A 13191-nucleotide genomic window follows, 5' to 3' on the forward strand; every position below is an offset into this window, starting at 1 on the left:
GCTCCATGTGGGGGGTCACTTGATGTACAGGGGGTTTGTGGGACATTTTTACAAACCATTAATTTATATTTTGTGGTTCTTTGTTCTATATAATTATTTTTGTCAACACACCCCATGTGCTAACTCAAACCAACAACACATTAGTCCGTCTCTCTGAGTCTCTGCTGAAGAAACTGCCAAACACAAGCCTCGGGAGAAAGTTAACTTTTAATTTCAGACAAAAACCACAATGCACAGCAAACCGAGGCACAAAGACATGTGACAAACAACTACATCTCAGCGAGGGCTGATCACTGTCTGTATCATCCAATCACACGTCCAAAAATCATCTTAAAGTGTCCTTTTATTGGGTGTCACAAGTTACTCTTAATCACATTTAAAGGGGAATTTTGCAGTTACCTAAACCTTCATTTGCAGTTTTCTTTGTTTGCACTTGTTTCCTTCACAGTGCCTTTCCTTAACGTGCTCGCCTGCTTCTTCTCCGTTTAAACCTCTGTAACTAATCAAAGCTCTGTCTCAACAAACGTATTCTAACGCACAGTGATGATTGACATATTTACATTTTCTATCAAAAAATAAAATTTGAATAATATCTCTGCAGCTAAATCGGCGCTCTAATTAAAAGCAGGTACAGGAGAGAGATTACTTATCTAGATCAAAGTGCTTGATGGATTGCATTATGTACCTGGCTTGCCTTTGAAAACTGGTTATCCCACACTTGATTCTTAAACAGAAAAGTCAGTTTCACAAGATAAGCGTTACTAATAGTTTTGACTAGTACATATATAACCCAGGTAGCCAGCTGAACTGGTTCAATTGTGGCGTAGATAGCTGTGTTCTGGCACGGAAAAATATTTAATGTGACCCAGAAAGGTCTGTCAGACCTGGCTGGGTATTGGGTGTAAGGCTTGGGACCAATTTGGCGCCAGTGTTGGCACCAGGCATCAAAGCCGCTAATTCTGACACGTCATTTGTTAAGATCGACATGCAGTTTGAACTATAACACTACTAAGTCTTCCAAATAATAATTTTTTAATAGGATTCAGCTTTGATTGTTTTAAGTATTTCCTTGGCCTCTTTGTTAAAATTGCCGGATTTTCATTCCATCCACACTGTAAAGTATGTCCAGTCAAAAGGCTGTACGAAGGTCTGAATCTGCGGTAAAGTTTGTTAAGCTCTACTTCAGAAACTGCCGCTTTTGTCTGAAATAAAATTATTAAAAAAAAATGTTAAAGGAGTCTTGAACGAAGCAGACGCTTTGGTTGCAATTTAATATATTTCTTTTCTCAAGCATCAAACTTTATCCATCATCAACATTTGAAAAGGCAAAATGATAAGCGCTCTACAACTAAACTGCAGCAAGTGGATCTCGGGGATTAAAAATAAATTTACTCCGAGGATGCAAAGGGCTTTTAAAACAATTTACCATTAAAGCAGATCTGAACTTCTACAGTCAACTGAAAAAGCTTGGCTATCTAGCCATTCATTACATGTTTCAAGTGCATGATCAAATGCATTTGTCAAGCTGGCGCATGTAAGCCTACATGCATTTTCATATTTCAGTGAGTGTTGAATCATAAGAGTGAATTTATATCCACATTTAAAGGGGGGTATTTTACTGCTTATTTTCTGTATCGTATTTGTTCTTAATTTTTCTAATTAGTCCTAATTTCATCAAATATCTTATAGTTTTTCCCAAGTGCTTTTTTTAAGAACTCCAATACAACAGGCTGCTTTTAGTTTATTAACACACACTGCAAATAATAAATAAATAAAAGAAATATAATTCTGACCTGATGATGGTATGAATAGTCAAGGATCACCAAATTTCTTGGCCATTCATCCAATATTCGTTTTCACGCCCAAAAATCACAAATGTCAATCTCAAGTCGAGTAGCATGTCTTTTAAAACATGGATTTTTGTTGTTTTTTATTTCATTTTTTGCAGTGTGATAACATCAATCTTATTGGCTCTTAATTTGGCTGGCCCCTCCCCTCATCTCCTACCAGATTTAACGACCAGCGACCATGTCTAGAATGATCCAGATTCAGTCCTCCAGTGGTAGAGGTTGAATATTGAAAATCATCACCTCCTTCCTTCTTCATCAGATACCAACAGAAAGGAGAACCACAGTAACTTCTGCTTTTCTACAATACCCCTCCTTTAAAACTTGCAGTTATAAATACAGTGTTTGATTGGCTGTATGTGGATGCTCGTCTATAACTGTGCTGTGACTGACTGACTGGAGCCTACAATGGATGAGGAGGGGTGGTGGTGGGGGTGGGAGGACCGTCCCAGCTGTAATCATAATGAGGTGGCACCACTGGGAAGAAATTTCGTCCCACAGGCAATTCGCAGGAGTCGGGGTGCAGCAGATACCCGGAGAATGTGCTGGTTCTCTCGACGTCGGTGACTATGCCGTTGTTTAAAGAGTCCTTCACCTGCAGCCACACTCTATCTGCCATGTTGAGGTGGAGGACAATGGTGTGACTTATGGTGGCCTGGCTGGTACTTTCTGTTGTTCTGACTATAGGGTAGAAGTTGCGGAACAGGCCGACCTTAAGAGGTGTACCGACGACAGCCAGGTTGTAGGAGAAAATGTAGGTGCCATTGATGGGGGCCGTGTACATGCCACTGAGTGGGTTGAAGTGCCCCTGCTGGTTGGTAATGATTTGTGGGAAAAGAACAGGTGTGTTAGGAGCAGGGAACGACTGGTTGATGCTTGCGGTGAATGCTGATTGGATTGCTGGAGAGCAGGGCCCGGGTGGCCCTATGAGACCCATGCTGCCCTCATGGCCTTTTAGCCCAATGGGGCCCGGTACACCCTGGGCACCAGTGTCACCTTTGTCTCCCTTAGTCCCCTTTTCTCCTGGTCTCCCATCACTGCCTTTAGCCCCATCTGTGCAGTTACATACCCCCTGCACACCTTTATCTCCCTTCTGACCATTCAGTCCGGGGTCGCCGGGTTTGCCCAGGTCACCCTTATCACCCTTAAAACCTTGGGGTCCCGTAAGTCCCGCAACCCCAGGCAGGCCCCGGGCTCCGGCTGGTCCAGGGGTACCTTGTAGACCCGGTGGACCCGGCATAGTCTCGCAGGAGGCAGGGCATGTGCCGGTTTCTCCCTGGGGGCCTTGTGCACCTGCTGGGCCTTCCAGTCCACGGTCCCCTTTTTCCCCTGGAAAACACATCAAGAAAATTTGCATTGCATTTTCACAAAGTCAAGTGGAAAAGTATGAAACCCCTTTACATCTTAAGCTCCCCCCCCCCCCCCCCCCCCGTCATTTCAGTGAAATATCCTAAAACAACATACCATGTTTAAATTTAAGTGACAAAGTGTGGATGGGTCAACCTGTCAGACTTTGGGAGATCACCATTCACTTCCTGCTTCCTAAAAACAATCAGTGTTGGTTTCTTTTAACCATGACCAAGGTTGTTCCCCAGACTTACCTTGTAGATATTATTGTAGTTTCATTGAAGGTCTCCTAAGGTTAATGGGGTAATTCTCTCAACTCATACAATAATCTTTCTCTGATGTATTTCTTGTGCTTAACCCTTCCAAACCTTAACCATAGCCAAGTTCAAGTAAATCATAAAACTTTATTTTTGAAACAGAGTGATCTCACCAGACCTTTGAAGCCTCGCTCGCCCTTCACCCCGGTGAAACCGACAGCACCCGACTGCCCCTTCTCCCCCAAGTCTCCCTTCTGACCTGTAACGACAGACATAGACAAAAATTATTAGAATAGAATGAAAAGAAAGATTTGATGACCTCGACTAATACACGCTAAATTAATGTTTCACTAAATGAAAAGCAATGATTCCTAAGTCATATCTGTTGGCCTGTTTGAAGATCCATTTGAAGATGGATCCATTAGCAGCAAAATGAGAGACACATTTAGATTGAATTAATAAAATATTTATTAGAATTTATTTTTACTTTGTTGGTTTCAGAATATAAATTTTCAGCTGTTTTGAAAAATGTATAGATGCACAATGTGCTAAGCTAGGCTAAATAAGCCCTGGACCGTTCTCTGTGATGGACACCCAGAGATGAAACTGATATATATCTTTGCATCTATCATTATAATGTTGGTGTGTATGGTATTATTATTATATTATTATTTTGTCCACCCCCATCACTGGACTCTGTACAGTGACAGTGGTGAGTCCAAGCTAGCATGTTCAGGTCCAAACTGCAACAAGACTGAGGTTCTGTTATATGTGTTATCATTTCAAGTGCAGTGAAAGCAAGTTCTTCACCCTTCATCCCCTGAGGGCCTGTGAATCCTGGACGGCCTTTGAACCCCATCATTCCTCTTGTTCCAGGACTCCCAGGTGCACCTGTTCAAAGATTACAGTCAGGTCAGTTTTCACAAAAAGCATGCAGACGTTTTTTTATAGTTTAAACCACAGTCCACACTTTTCCTGGAGAAATTTTTATCAAACACTATTGGACTAACTTGAAAAAAGTCATCTTTGACAAGAAAACACAAGATTTAATGTTTCTACAAAAAGATATTGCTTCCTTAAAGTATGTCTCAGGCAAGTGAGAAACAAACCCACAGGTTTCAAAAGCAGCCTTAAAGTGATCCACATACCTGGAGGGCCCCGGTCTCCCCGGTCTCCTTTGGGCCCTGCAGTGCCCTTACACTGCGAACAGAGGCAGAAAAAAGGAATCTGGTCGATAGGTGGTGGTACCGGTGAGTTCATCAGAATGTCACAGATCGCCATATCAGGAATGGGGGGCATCCCCGGGTTAGTGCCCCCGATTATTCTGTAATTGTCAGAGTTGTGAGTCATGTTGCCACTGGGTGGCCCCTGTTCTCCTGTGGGGGGCATCCCCGGGAAGTTGGGCCCGAACACCCGGAGCTTCTCGAAGTCATCTGTCATGTTGACGCCGGGTGGCCACTCTTGGCCCACGGGTGGCATCTGAATGGGGGCCGTGCGGTGAACAGGTGACCAGGGAGACGTTTTGTCTGATGACTCAGACATCTCAAGTGTCTCAGACGACTCAGATGAATTTGCCGACTCAAATGAATGTGACAAATCAGACGACTTTGACTTCTCAGATGACTCAGATGACTCAGATGACTCAGGTGAATGTGACCTCTGAGACGGCTTTGACTTCTCAGACGACTCAGATGACTCAGATGACTCAGGTGACTCAGATGACTCAGATGACTCAGGTGAATGTGACCTCTGAGACGACTTTGACTTCTCAGACGACTCAGATGACTCAGATGACTCAGATGACTCAGGTGAATGTGACCTCTGAGACGACTTTGACTTCTCAGACGACTCAGATGACTCAGATGACTCAGGTGAATGTGACCTCTGAGACGACTTTGACTTCTCAGGTGACTCAGATGACTCAGATGACTCAGGTGAATGTGACCTCTGAGACGACTTTGACTTCTCAGATGACTCAGATGACTCAGATGACTCAGGTGAATGTGACCTCTGAGACGACTTTGACTTCTCAGACGACTCAGATGACTCAGATGACTCAGATGACTCAGGTGAATGTGACCTCTGAGACGACTTTGACTTCTGAGACGACTTTGAATTCTGAGACGACTTTGACTTCTGAGACGACTTTGACTTTTCAGATGACTCAGATGACTCAGGTGAATGTGACCTCTGAGACGACTTTGACTTCTCAGACGACTTTGACTTCTCAGATGACTCAGATGACTCAGATGACTCAGGTGAATGTGACCTCTGAGACGACTTTGACTTCTCAGATGACTCGGAGGAATTTGCCGACTCAGATGACTCAGATGCAGTTGAGTCAGGCCATTGGTAGGTGTTGGGGTCCATGGTGGAGCCCTCCTCTTCGCTGAACTCCACGGAGGTGCTGTTTGGTAGCAGCATGGCTGAGCAGAGGGAGGTTAGGACGAGGAGTCCCAGCAGCCTTGACAACATCTGGAGGAAGAGGAGAATGGTGGGAGCCCAGAGGAAGAAGGTAAGATAAGTAAGTGGGAAAAATCTGCATTTTGCAGAGTGTTCAGTCTGTTTGTCAATATTACTTTAAAAAGGTTTTTAAAAACTTTCAGTTGAGTGAAATCACTTCAGTCTGTTACAGCATACACTTATCTCTGGATATACATTTGACACAAACTGGACTGATTTGAGTAAGGGGCATGCAAAATAATATATTTTTTCTCCCTGCTAAATACATGGGATGTGTAAATAGAATTGGGTTTTGATTGTGAATAGCATTTTAAAATTTCTTTAAGAATTGTGTATTTCAAAAAAATAAAATGAAATTTGGATTATAGATAAAGGTAAATTGACTAGCTCATGTGTGGCAAAGGCCCTGCATTTAATTAAATTAATAGCCCGGGCTTTTATTTGCTTCAATCCCTGAACTCACCAGTGTTGGGCAAGTTAGGAGTAAGGAGTATGGTTTTTACAAAACATAACATCTGTTAACGCCACCGGCTGAAATAAAAAAAAATAAAGCAGGTAAATCCTGACTTTTGACTACTGTTTTTCTGCACATGTAGTCTACTTAATATCAGGATTTAGTATTTTTACAAATCGTTATGTTGCTTAACGCCACTCTCTCCCGACGAGTTTCTTTCCGTAAGTTTCACGTCGCTGTGCTGCTTCAGCAGATGCTTCAGTAAATCATATGTAGAAATGTTCATGGTTGAAAGCTTTTTGCTGGTCGCTCAAAATAGCGGTAGCTCAGCTTAGAAAAGACGAACGCCAAAGGTTACATTGTTATGTTACCAAACGATTGAATTGTGGAGAATTTAACTGATCTAACGATGCGTAGCATGTCCGATATTGATCATAAGTTTCAACATTAATATTTGTATCAACGAAATAAGCAGCTTAGAACTAGTTCTTAACTTCTGTATAAACCAGACGAGCCCACAGATTGAGACCTGCATTTATTTATCTAAACACGGACAGGTTTAGCCGTACACAGATAAAATGTAGATGACTTTCCTGTGTACGTTTGCACATACCGCTTACTGACGTGGTACAGTTGGGAGGAATAAAGATTAGGGAGATGGATGCATTTACGACTTTCCAACAGCTGGTTAGAATGCAGTTGAGAAATCAGGTTTCGATCCATCTTGAATGCTTCTTGGATGCAGTTTTTTACACATTACACATTAAATGACTCAGGCATTAAAGTTCATCTGGAATTTAACACTTGTGCAAAGTGTAAACTTCAACTGTGACTTTCATCTTTATGCAAATGTTATCATGAACTTCTCTCAATGCTGCACTTTTATACCATTTCAGCCAGGAAGAACAACCCAACTCCAGCCCCTCTCTTGGTTCACTTCATAATTTGTCAGAAAAGAAGAATGTTATCTTTCAGATTCTCTTTAGGGATTTTGTTGAATTTGTTTTCTGTTTTCTTTCACCGATTTTACTTTTGCAGAAAGTGCTCAAACAACCAGCTGAAACTAGACTTAAAAAAACTAGATCATATTCTAGCTGACCTGAACTGGTGTTTTGTGAAAGACTCACCGCTCGGTCCAAGTCCCGCAACATCGTCTGGAGAAGGATTTGTGGGAAGATGAGCAGGATGGAGGAGGCTTTGATCCATTTATAAACCTCGCCCGGAACAAAACATTCAGGTTCCCTCTCACCTGCTGAGCCCACAGACAAAAGCTAAGGATGGGAGGAGCGCTGTCCTCATTGTCCTGCTGAAGAACCATGAAGCAGACAAAATATATTCAGGTCAGAAAGAAAAGACGTTTCTCTGTTTATCTCTCCATCGTTCTCAACTCCTTTTCCCCACATTTCTCTCTCATTAATCTCACCTTTCACATCTTTTCTTTATTCATACAATAACAATATATAACAAGCACTTTGACTTTATTTTTACCCTGGTGCTTAACACAGGTCACGGACATACACTGATTAGCAACTGGCTTAGAATTTCCTCCAGGATGGGGATAAAGTTGAAAACGCTTCTGTAAATCCACTAATCATGACCTTGCGTCATGTTAAACGCTATTTCAGTCATTCGGTGCCAAAACTGAAAAGTGAGAAAGGAACCAAATAAGTAACACAGAATTTAAAGTCTTTATTTAAATAATAAATAAGTACAGAATGAATTCAGACAGCTTTAGTCTGTTTGACCAGTCTCACGAACACAAATAGTTGGCGGTCGAGCAGAAATGGTCGTAGCATCGTTTGTGTAACCTGTCAATTATTATCAAACTTATCAAAGTGCAACACAGAAGACAAAATTGTTTCTGCAAAATAACTTTTACAGTAACATACCTGCAACTACTCTGTTAGCACTCACATCGGCCCTCAGATACAATCCTAAAACAGTTTTATACTCAATTTTATTTTTAAATGAATTAAAATAATAAGCAGGAATATTGAAGGCATACAGGTGTCTCCACCACACCTGTAAAACGGTCCATTTTCAAGACAAGTCAACACGTTTCAAGACTTTGAATATTTAAATATTAAATATGTTAAATATGTAGCCTATAATTTTGACTTAACACAGCTGTGTCGTGCACAGAAGCCGTCGCCATGGTTAATAGAGCCAGTCCCAATTCTGATATTTCTGTACTTTCTATAAAGCCCTGGATGAATGCAGTTTTATTGCTGAAGTGAAGGATTTGGCTACTCGCTTCCCAACTCATCACATCCATCTCTCCGCCTTCCTTTCCCTCTTACTCTTTTCTTCTGCTGCTTCTGTCTTTTCTTTGTCACTTTTGGTGTTGATGTGCGATTAGACGCTCAGACTGTAAACAGATCTCCCTCAGAAGACTCACTGCTGGTGAAACCACACAGTCGATATATAACTCTTTATCAGTTTAATTCTAATTTATGGAAGAGGAAGAAATAGTTCCAGGAAGTAACCAGCTTCTCCAGTGTAAGGATTTTCTGCTTTTATCTGTTTGTGTCAACTAATATCTTTGGGTTGAGAACTGTTGATCAGACAATCGTCACCTGGGGAAACTGGACAGAAGTCGTTCACAGTTTTTGTGATATTTTATAAACTAAATGATTAATATTTTAATTTAGAAAATAATTGTCAGACTAATGGATAATCATAAAAAACATCAAAACACCAAACATCATAAAAATCTCGTCTTCGAAGCTTTTTTTTTGGGAAGTGAAGGGAACAAACGGGACATCGGTCCGCCGTACACAAAGCAGCATACTTGGGAAGACCGCGCCCTCCCTCTGTCCCTTCCCAAAACACTGTTATCATCCCAGAATCACCTCATCATCTGTGGAACCGGAGACGGCCCCTTTATGTCCCCGGGCCATCTTTTATTCTGAACAATCTAAACAAAACCGGGCCAGGGGGCCGAGGCACAAAAGGAGACAGGGAGATGAATAGTTAACCTTAAAAAATGTCCTGGTTTCCACAGCCAGCGGGGATCAGCGACACCCCGCAGGGTCAGCCTGGATTTCACACCTGTGCCAGCTCACAGAAAACAACAAGCATTCCCGTTTGAAGGGTTTCACTGTTCACCTGTGGCATCTGTGTTACCGGAGGGAGAGCGGTCATGCTTGCAGAGGGTCATGTGACCGCTGTGGTGGATATGGTAAAACCTCAGGTATGTTGATGCGTTCACGGCTGAACATTAAGAGGTAAACAACAAAACATTACATGTATTTGATATAGATGATTTCACAGCTCATTGTTCACGTCAAGAGCCAATGTTCAGTGCCAATGCAGGACAAAGTGCGTCCTTGTGATGAGGCGGAATTTTTGCATTTTTTATTAACCGTAACCAAATTCTTTCCCCAACAGTAACCAATAGTTTTAGTTGCCTAACCCAACCCACACTGTACCTTCACCTTAATCTTTGTCGGCATGCACAGATATTGTGGAAAGCTAGAATTTTTAAACCAGATTTGTTAAAGAATCTTCCGTTTGACCTCAGATTCTCTCCATAGGTATGGAGGTGGATGGATAGATAGAAAAACTGCTTGATGCCCAAGAAATCATAAAGTATCATAAATAAAAGTTCAGTTAGCTTGTCCCTGGTGGTTCACTTAAACCAATCTGATTTCGCCACAACCTTTTGTTAGGCAGTGATCTTGTTGCTGCCAGAATTTAAAACCGTTCCTCTGGGTTTTAGTTTCCACCTGACACAGTCCCACCAGCTCCAGTGTTTATCAGAGCCTGCCCTACAGTGGGTCACAAGTTTGAATCCATCCAATGACCTCCTATTATTCATATCATAGCATTATCAGACATAGATGTCTTTTTAGCTTCTTCTATATTTACACCGTGTTAAAATGTGGCATTTGTTATATGTCTTTATCTGACTCTTCTATCAGTTAGTTTCTCTTGATTTGAATAAATTCAGGTGATTTTCCTAAAATCCTCCACTTCCATTTCTGACTTCCAACAGAGAATTTTAGTTTTTCCCTTCTGATTTGTGCTTAAATCTCTCATGACATGAATTGGATCCAACAGGTAAAATCAAAATTCTGACCTGTTTCTTTCTCTTCAAATGAAGCGTCAGTGATTGTTGGTCCGTCATTGTGGACACATAAATATTTTGACACAGCACGTAACGGGGGCTTGTTTGCCCGTTTGGGACCGTTAAACTGGTCCCCACAAGGCAAACCCTTTCATTTAGACTTGGATTTAATTAGGGTTATAGTCAGGTGAAGTCTGCAGGGAATGCAACATCCTACATTTACATTTTATTCATTTAGCTGACGCTTTTATCCAAAGCGACTTTCAGTTGCTGTATATGTCAGAGGTCGCACGCCTCTGGAGCAACGAGGGGTTAACTGTCTTGCTCAGGGACACATTGGTGGATGTGTCACAGTGGAGTCTCTCACACCAAAAACATGTGTCTTATCCACTGTTCCATCACCACCCCGATCTTAAGTAATTTGATGCCTCAGTCTTTGTACTGTGTGTGTTATGTAATTTATATTGAAAAACAAGATTTATCAAGGTCTTTATCGGCCTTTTCTCCTAACAATGTTAACTTTTCTGTTTCTGTTACAGGTTTTTTTTTTCACACTTCTGACAGGGCGTCGGCTGTTGCCTCAGATTGTATCTGCAGCTCGGACACTTTCAGCACGTAGATCCTGTGTTCCTTTAAGAACTTTTACCAGTTCATATGAATGTGTTTCAAATGTAACTAATGTGCATAAGTTACATTCAGTGCGTCTCATTCTGGTGGTCAGTATTTTCATCATTTAAAAACCTCTTTTTTAAACCATGTCATCTTTTCAGATTTTTTGGCCCGATTTTTTTGCCGTGGGAATTTGATCAAAAGAAACGAAACACAATAATAATCAGATTTTCTTAATTTTAACCCGTTAGTCATCCAGGTCATAGTTATCCAAAGGAACAATAAAATCAAGAGCATCTGTACTTTGTTGAAGATACTCAAAGACGTTTTGCCTCTCATCACTTCCGTCCGACTGACAGGGAGTCCCACCTATCTAACGTCTGTGGGGTCGTTACCAAGGCGATGGATCCACCCTGGTTCGTTAAAGCTCCTGGCTGTTGGAAGTCTAAATGACCATCGTTGGCATCTTAACATGATTTCAAATGATCATCAATCATGGTAAGGTAAATCAAATAGGCCCAACCTTAATGGAAAAATCATACGTTATCTCAAGCAAACAAGTGCATATATTATTTTTGGGAATGATCCAGATATGGCTACATTTGGCGAGAATGTGACACAACTTTTAGGATGAGTAATAAAACATGAACTACAGTGGGCAGGATGCTGAAGCTAATAAAAACAAAGCCCTTTTCTTAATGTGTTCCCCTCATAGAGGAATGTCAACCTATTTTTGTCCAGTTACAGTCATGGCCAAAAATATTAGCACCCCCGCATGTCTGTCACATGATGCATTACTTCACCCAGACAGTTGTCACAACTACAAAAGGTTTGGTATTTTCATGTTTATTCATTTTGTTTGCGTTAGAACAACTAAAAATGATGTGAGACATTCTACACAAAATGGACTGGACAAAATAATGGGAACCTTTTGAAAATCTTCAGAAATAATAGTATTCAAAGCATGTAATGCTCCTTTAATTTGTAATTAAACTCACCTGTAGAAATTCACAGGTGCTGGCCATTTAGAAATCCCACTAAAATGTGAAGCATGGAGCATGGACAAAAGCAAGCATGGACAGTATCAAGGCTACAAATCTTGGACCTAACGCTAATCTCCCTGAACGTGGACGAAAGATAAAAAGTCCAACAAATTATTATTCGAATAGTGGGTAAAGAACTTACGATCAAACTTCCAAACAAATTCAGGCTGATAAAATATAAATACAGGGTCATCTTGCACTACCCTTCCATCTGTAGGAGACCCAGGAGGAGCCGCTGCTGACCCAGAAACATAAAAAAGCCAGATTGGAGTTTGCCAAAACTTACCTGAGGAAGCCAAAATCTATCGGGGGAAATGTCCTGTGGACAGATGAGAATAAAATAGAGCTTTCTGGTAAATCATTCTTCTGTTTTCAGAAAATGAAAGAGGGCTTTAAAGAAAAGAAAGTGGTCCATAAAGTCAAACATGGTGGAGATTCACTAATGTTTTGGGTGCTTTGCTGCTTCAGGCACTGGACGTCTTGATTATGTGCATGGCTTTAAGAAATCTGGGGTGCAATGTAGGGCCCAGTGTCAGAAAGCTGGGTCTCCATCAGACATCATGGGTCTTACAGCAGGACAGTGACCCAAAGCAGACTTCAAACAGCACCCAAAAATGGTTTAAGACAAAGCACTGGAGAGTTCTGAAGTGACCAGCATTCAGTCCAGATCTAAATCCCATTTAGCTCCTGTGAAAGACCTCAAAACAGGAGATGGGCGAAGGAACGCATCAAATCTCAAACACCTGGAACAGCTGGCAAAAGAAGAGTGGTCCAAAATTAGAGAGTTGTAAAGGAAGAGATTGATTTCAGTTATTTTTTCCACAGGTTGTGCTCCCAAATATTAAGTTTGGGGGGGGGGAGCAATAATTTTGTTCAGTCCATTTTTGGAGTTCTGTGTGGATTGTCTCCGACTTGACTCTTTCGTGTTGTTCTGTTGCAAATAAAAGAAATAAACATGAAAATACCAAACCATTTGTAATGGTTGTCTCCTGTGTGCGCTGCTTCTGAAGATGCAGCGATGGAGGTCGTAGTCGCTGTGGACTGAAGGGACGGACAGACGGAGTCAGGAATAACTTGTTGGGCTGTCGCTAAACAGGGCTCT

General features: G+C 41.5%; 1 protein-coding gene across 1 annotated transcript; it reads right to left on the reverse strand.

Annotated features, from left to right (window-relative positions):
* Window positions 1-1222: 1222 nt before the first annotated feature.
* On the reverse strand, window positions 1223-13093 carry LOC119902641 (inner ear-specific collagen-like). Its single transcript, XM_038718974.1, has 7 exons — window positions 12376-13093; window positions 7496-7674; window positions 5765-5926; window positions 4600-4870; window positions 4262-4342; window positions 3630-3710; window positions 1223-3176 (listed from the first exon to the last, which is right to left on the reverse strand). The coding sequence occupies exons 2-7, from the start codon at window positions 7517-7519 to the stop codon at window positions 2251-2253; spliced, it is 1545 nt and encodes a 514-aa protein (XP_038574902.1). The 5' UTR covers window positions 7520-7674; window positions 12376-13093; the 3' UTR covers window positions 1223-2250.
* Window positions 13094-13191: the final 98 nt, after the last annotated feature.

The sequence above is a fragment of the Micropterus salmoides genome, unplaced genomic scaffold (genome assembly GCF_014851395.1).
Source record: "Micropterus salmoides isolate LMB-PRFRI ecotype aquatic unplaced genomic scaffold, ASM1485139v1 Ms_hic_scaffold_14, whole genome shotgun sequence".
Taxonomy (NCBI): domain Eukaryota; kingdom Metazoa; phylum Chordata; class Actinopteri; order Centrarchiformes; family Centrarchidae; genus Micropterus; species Micropterus salmoides.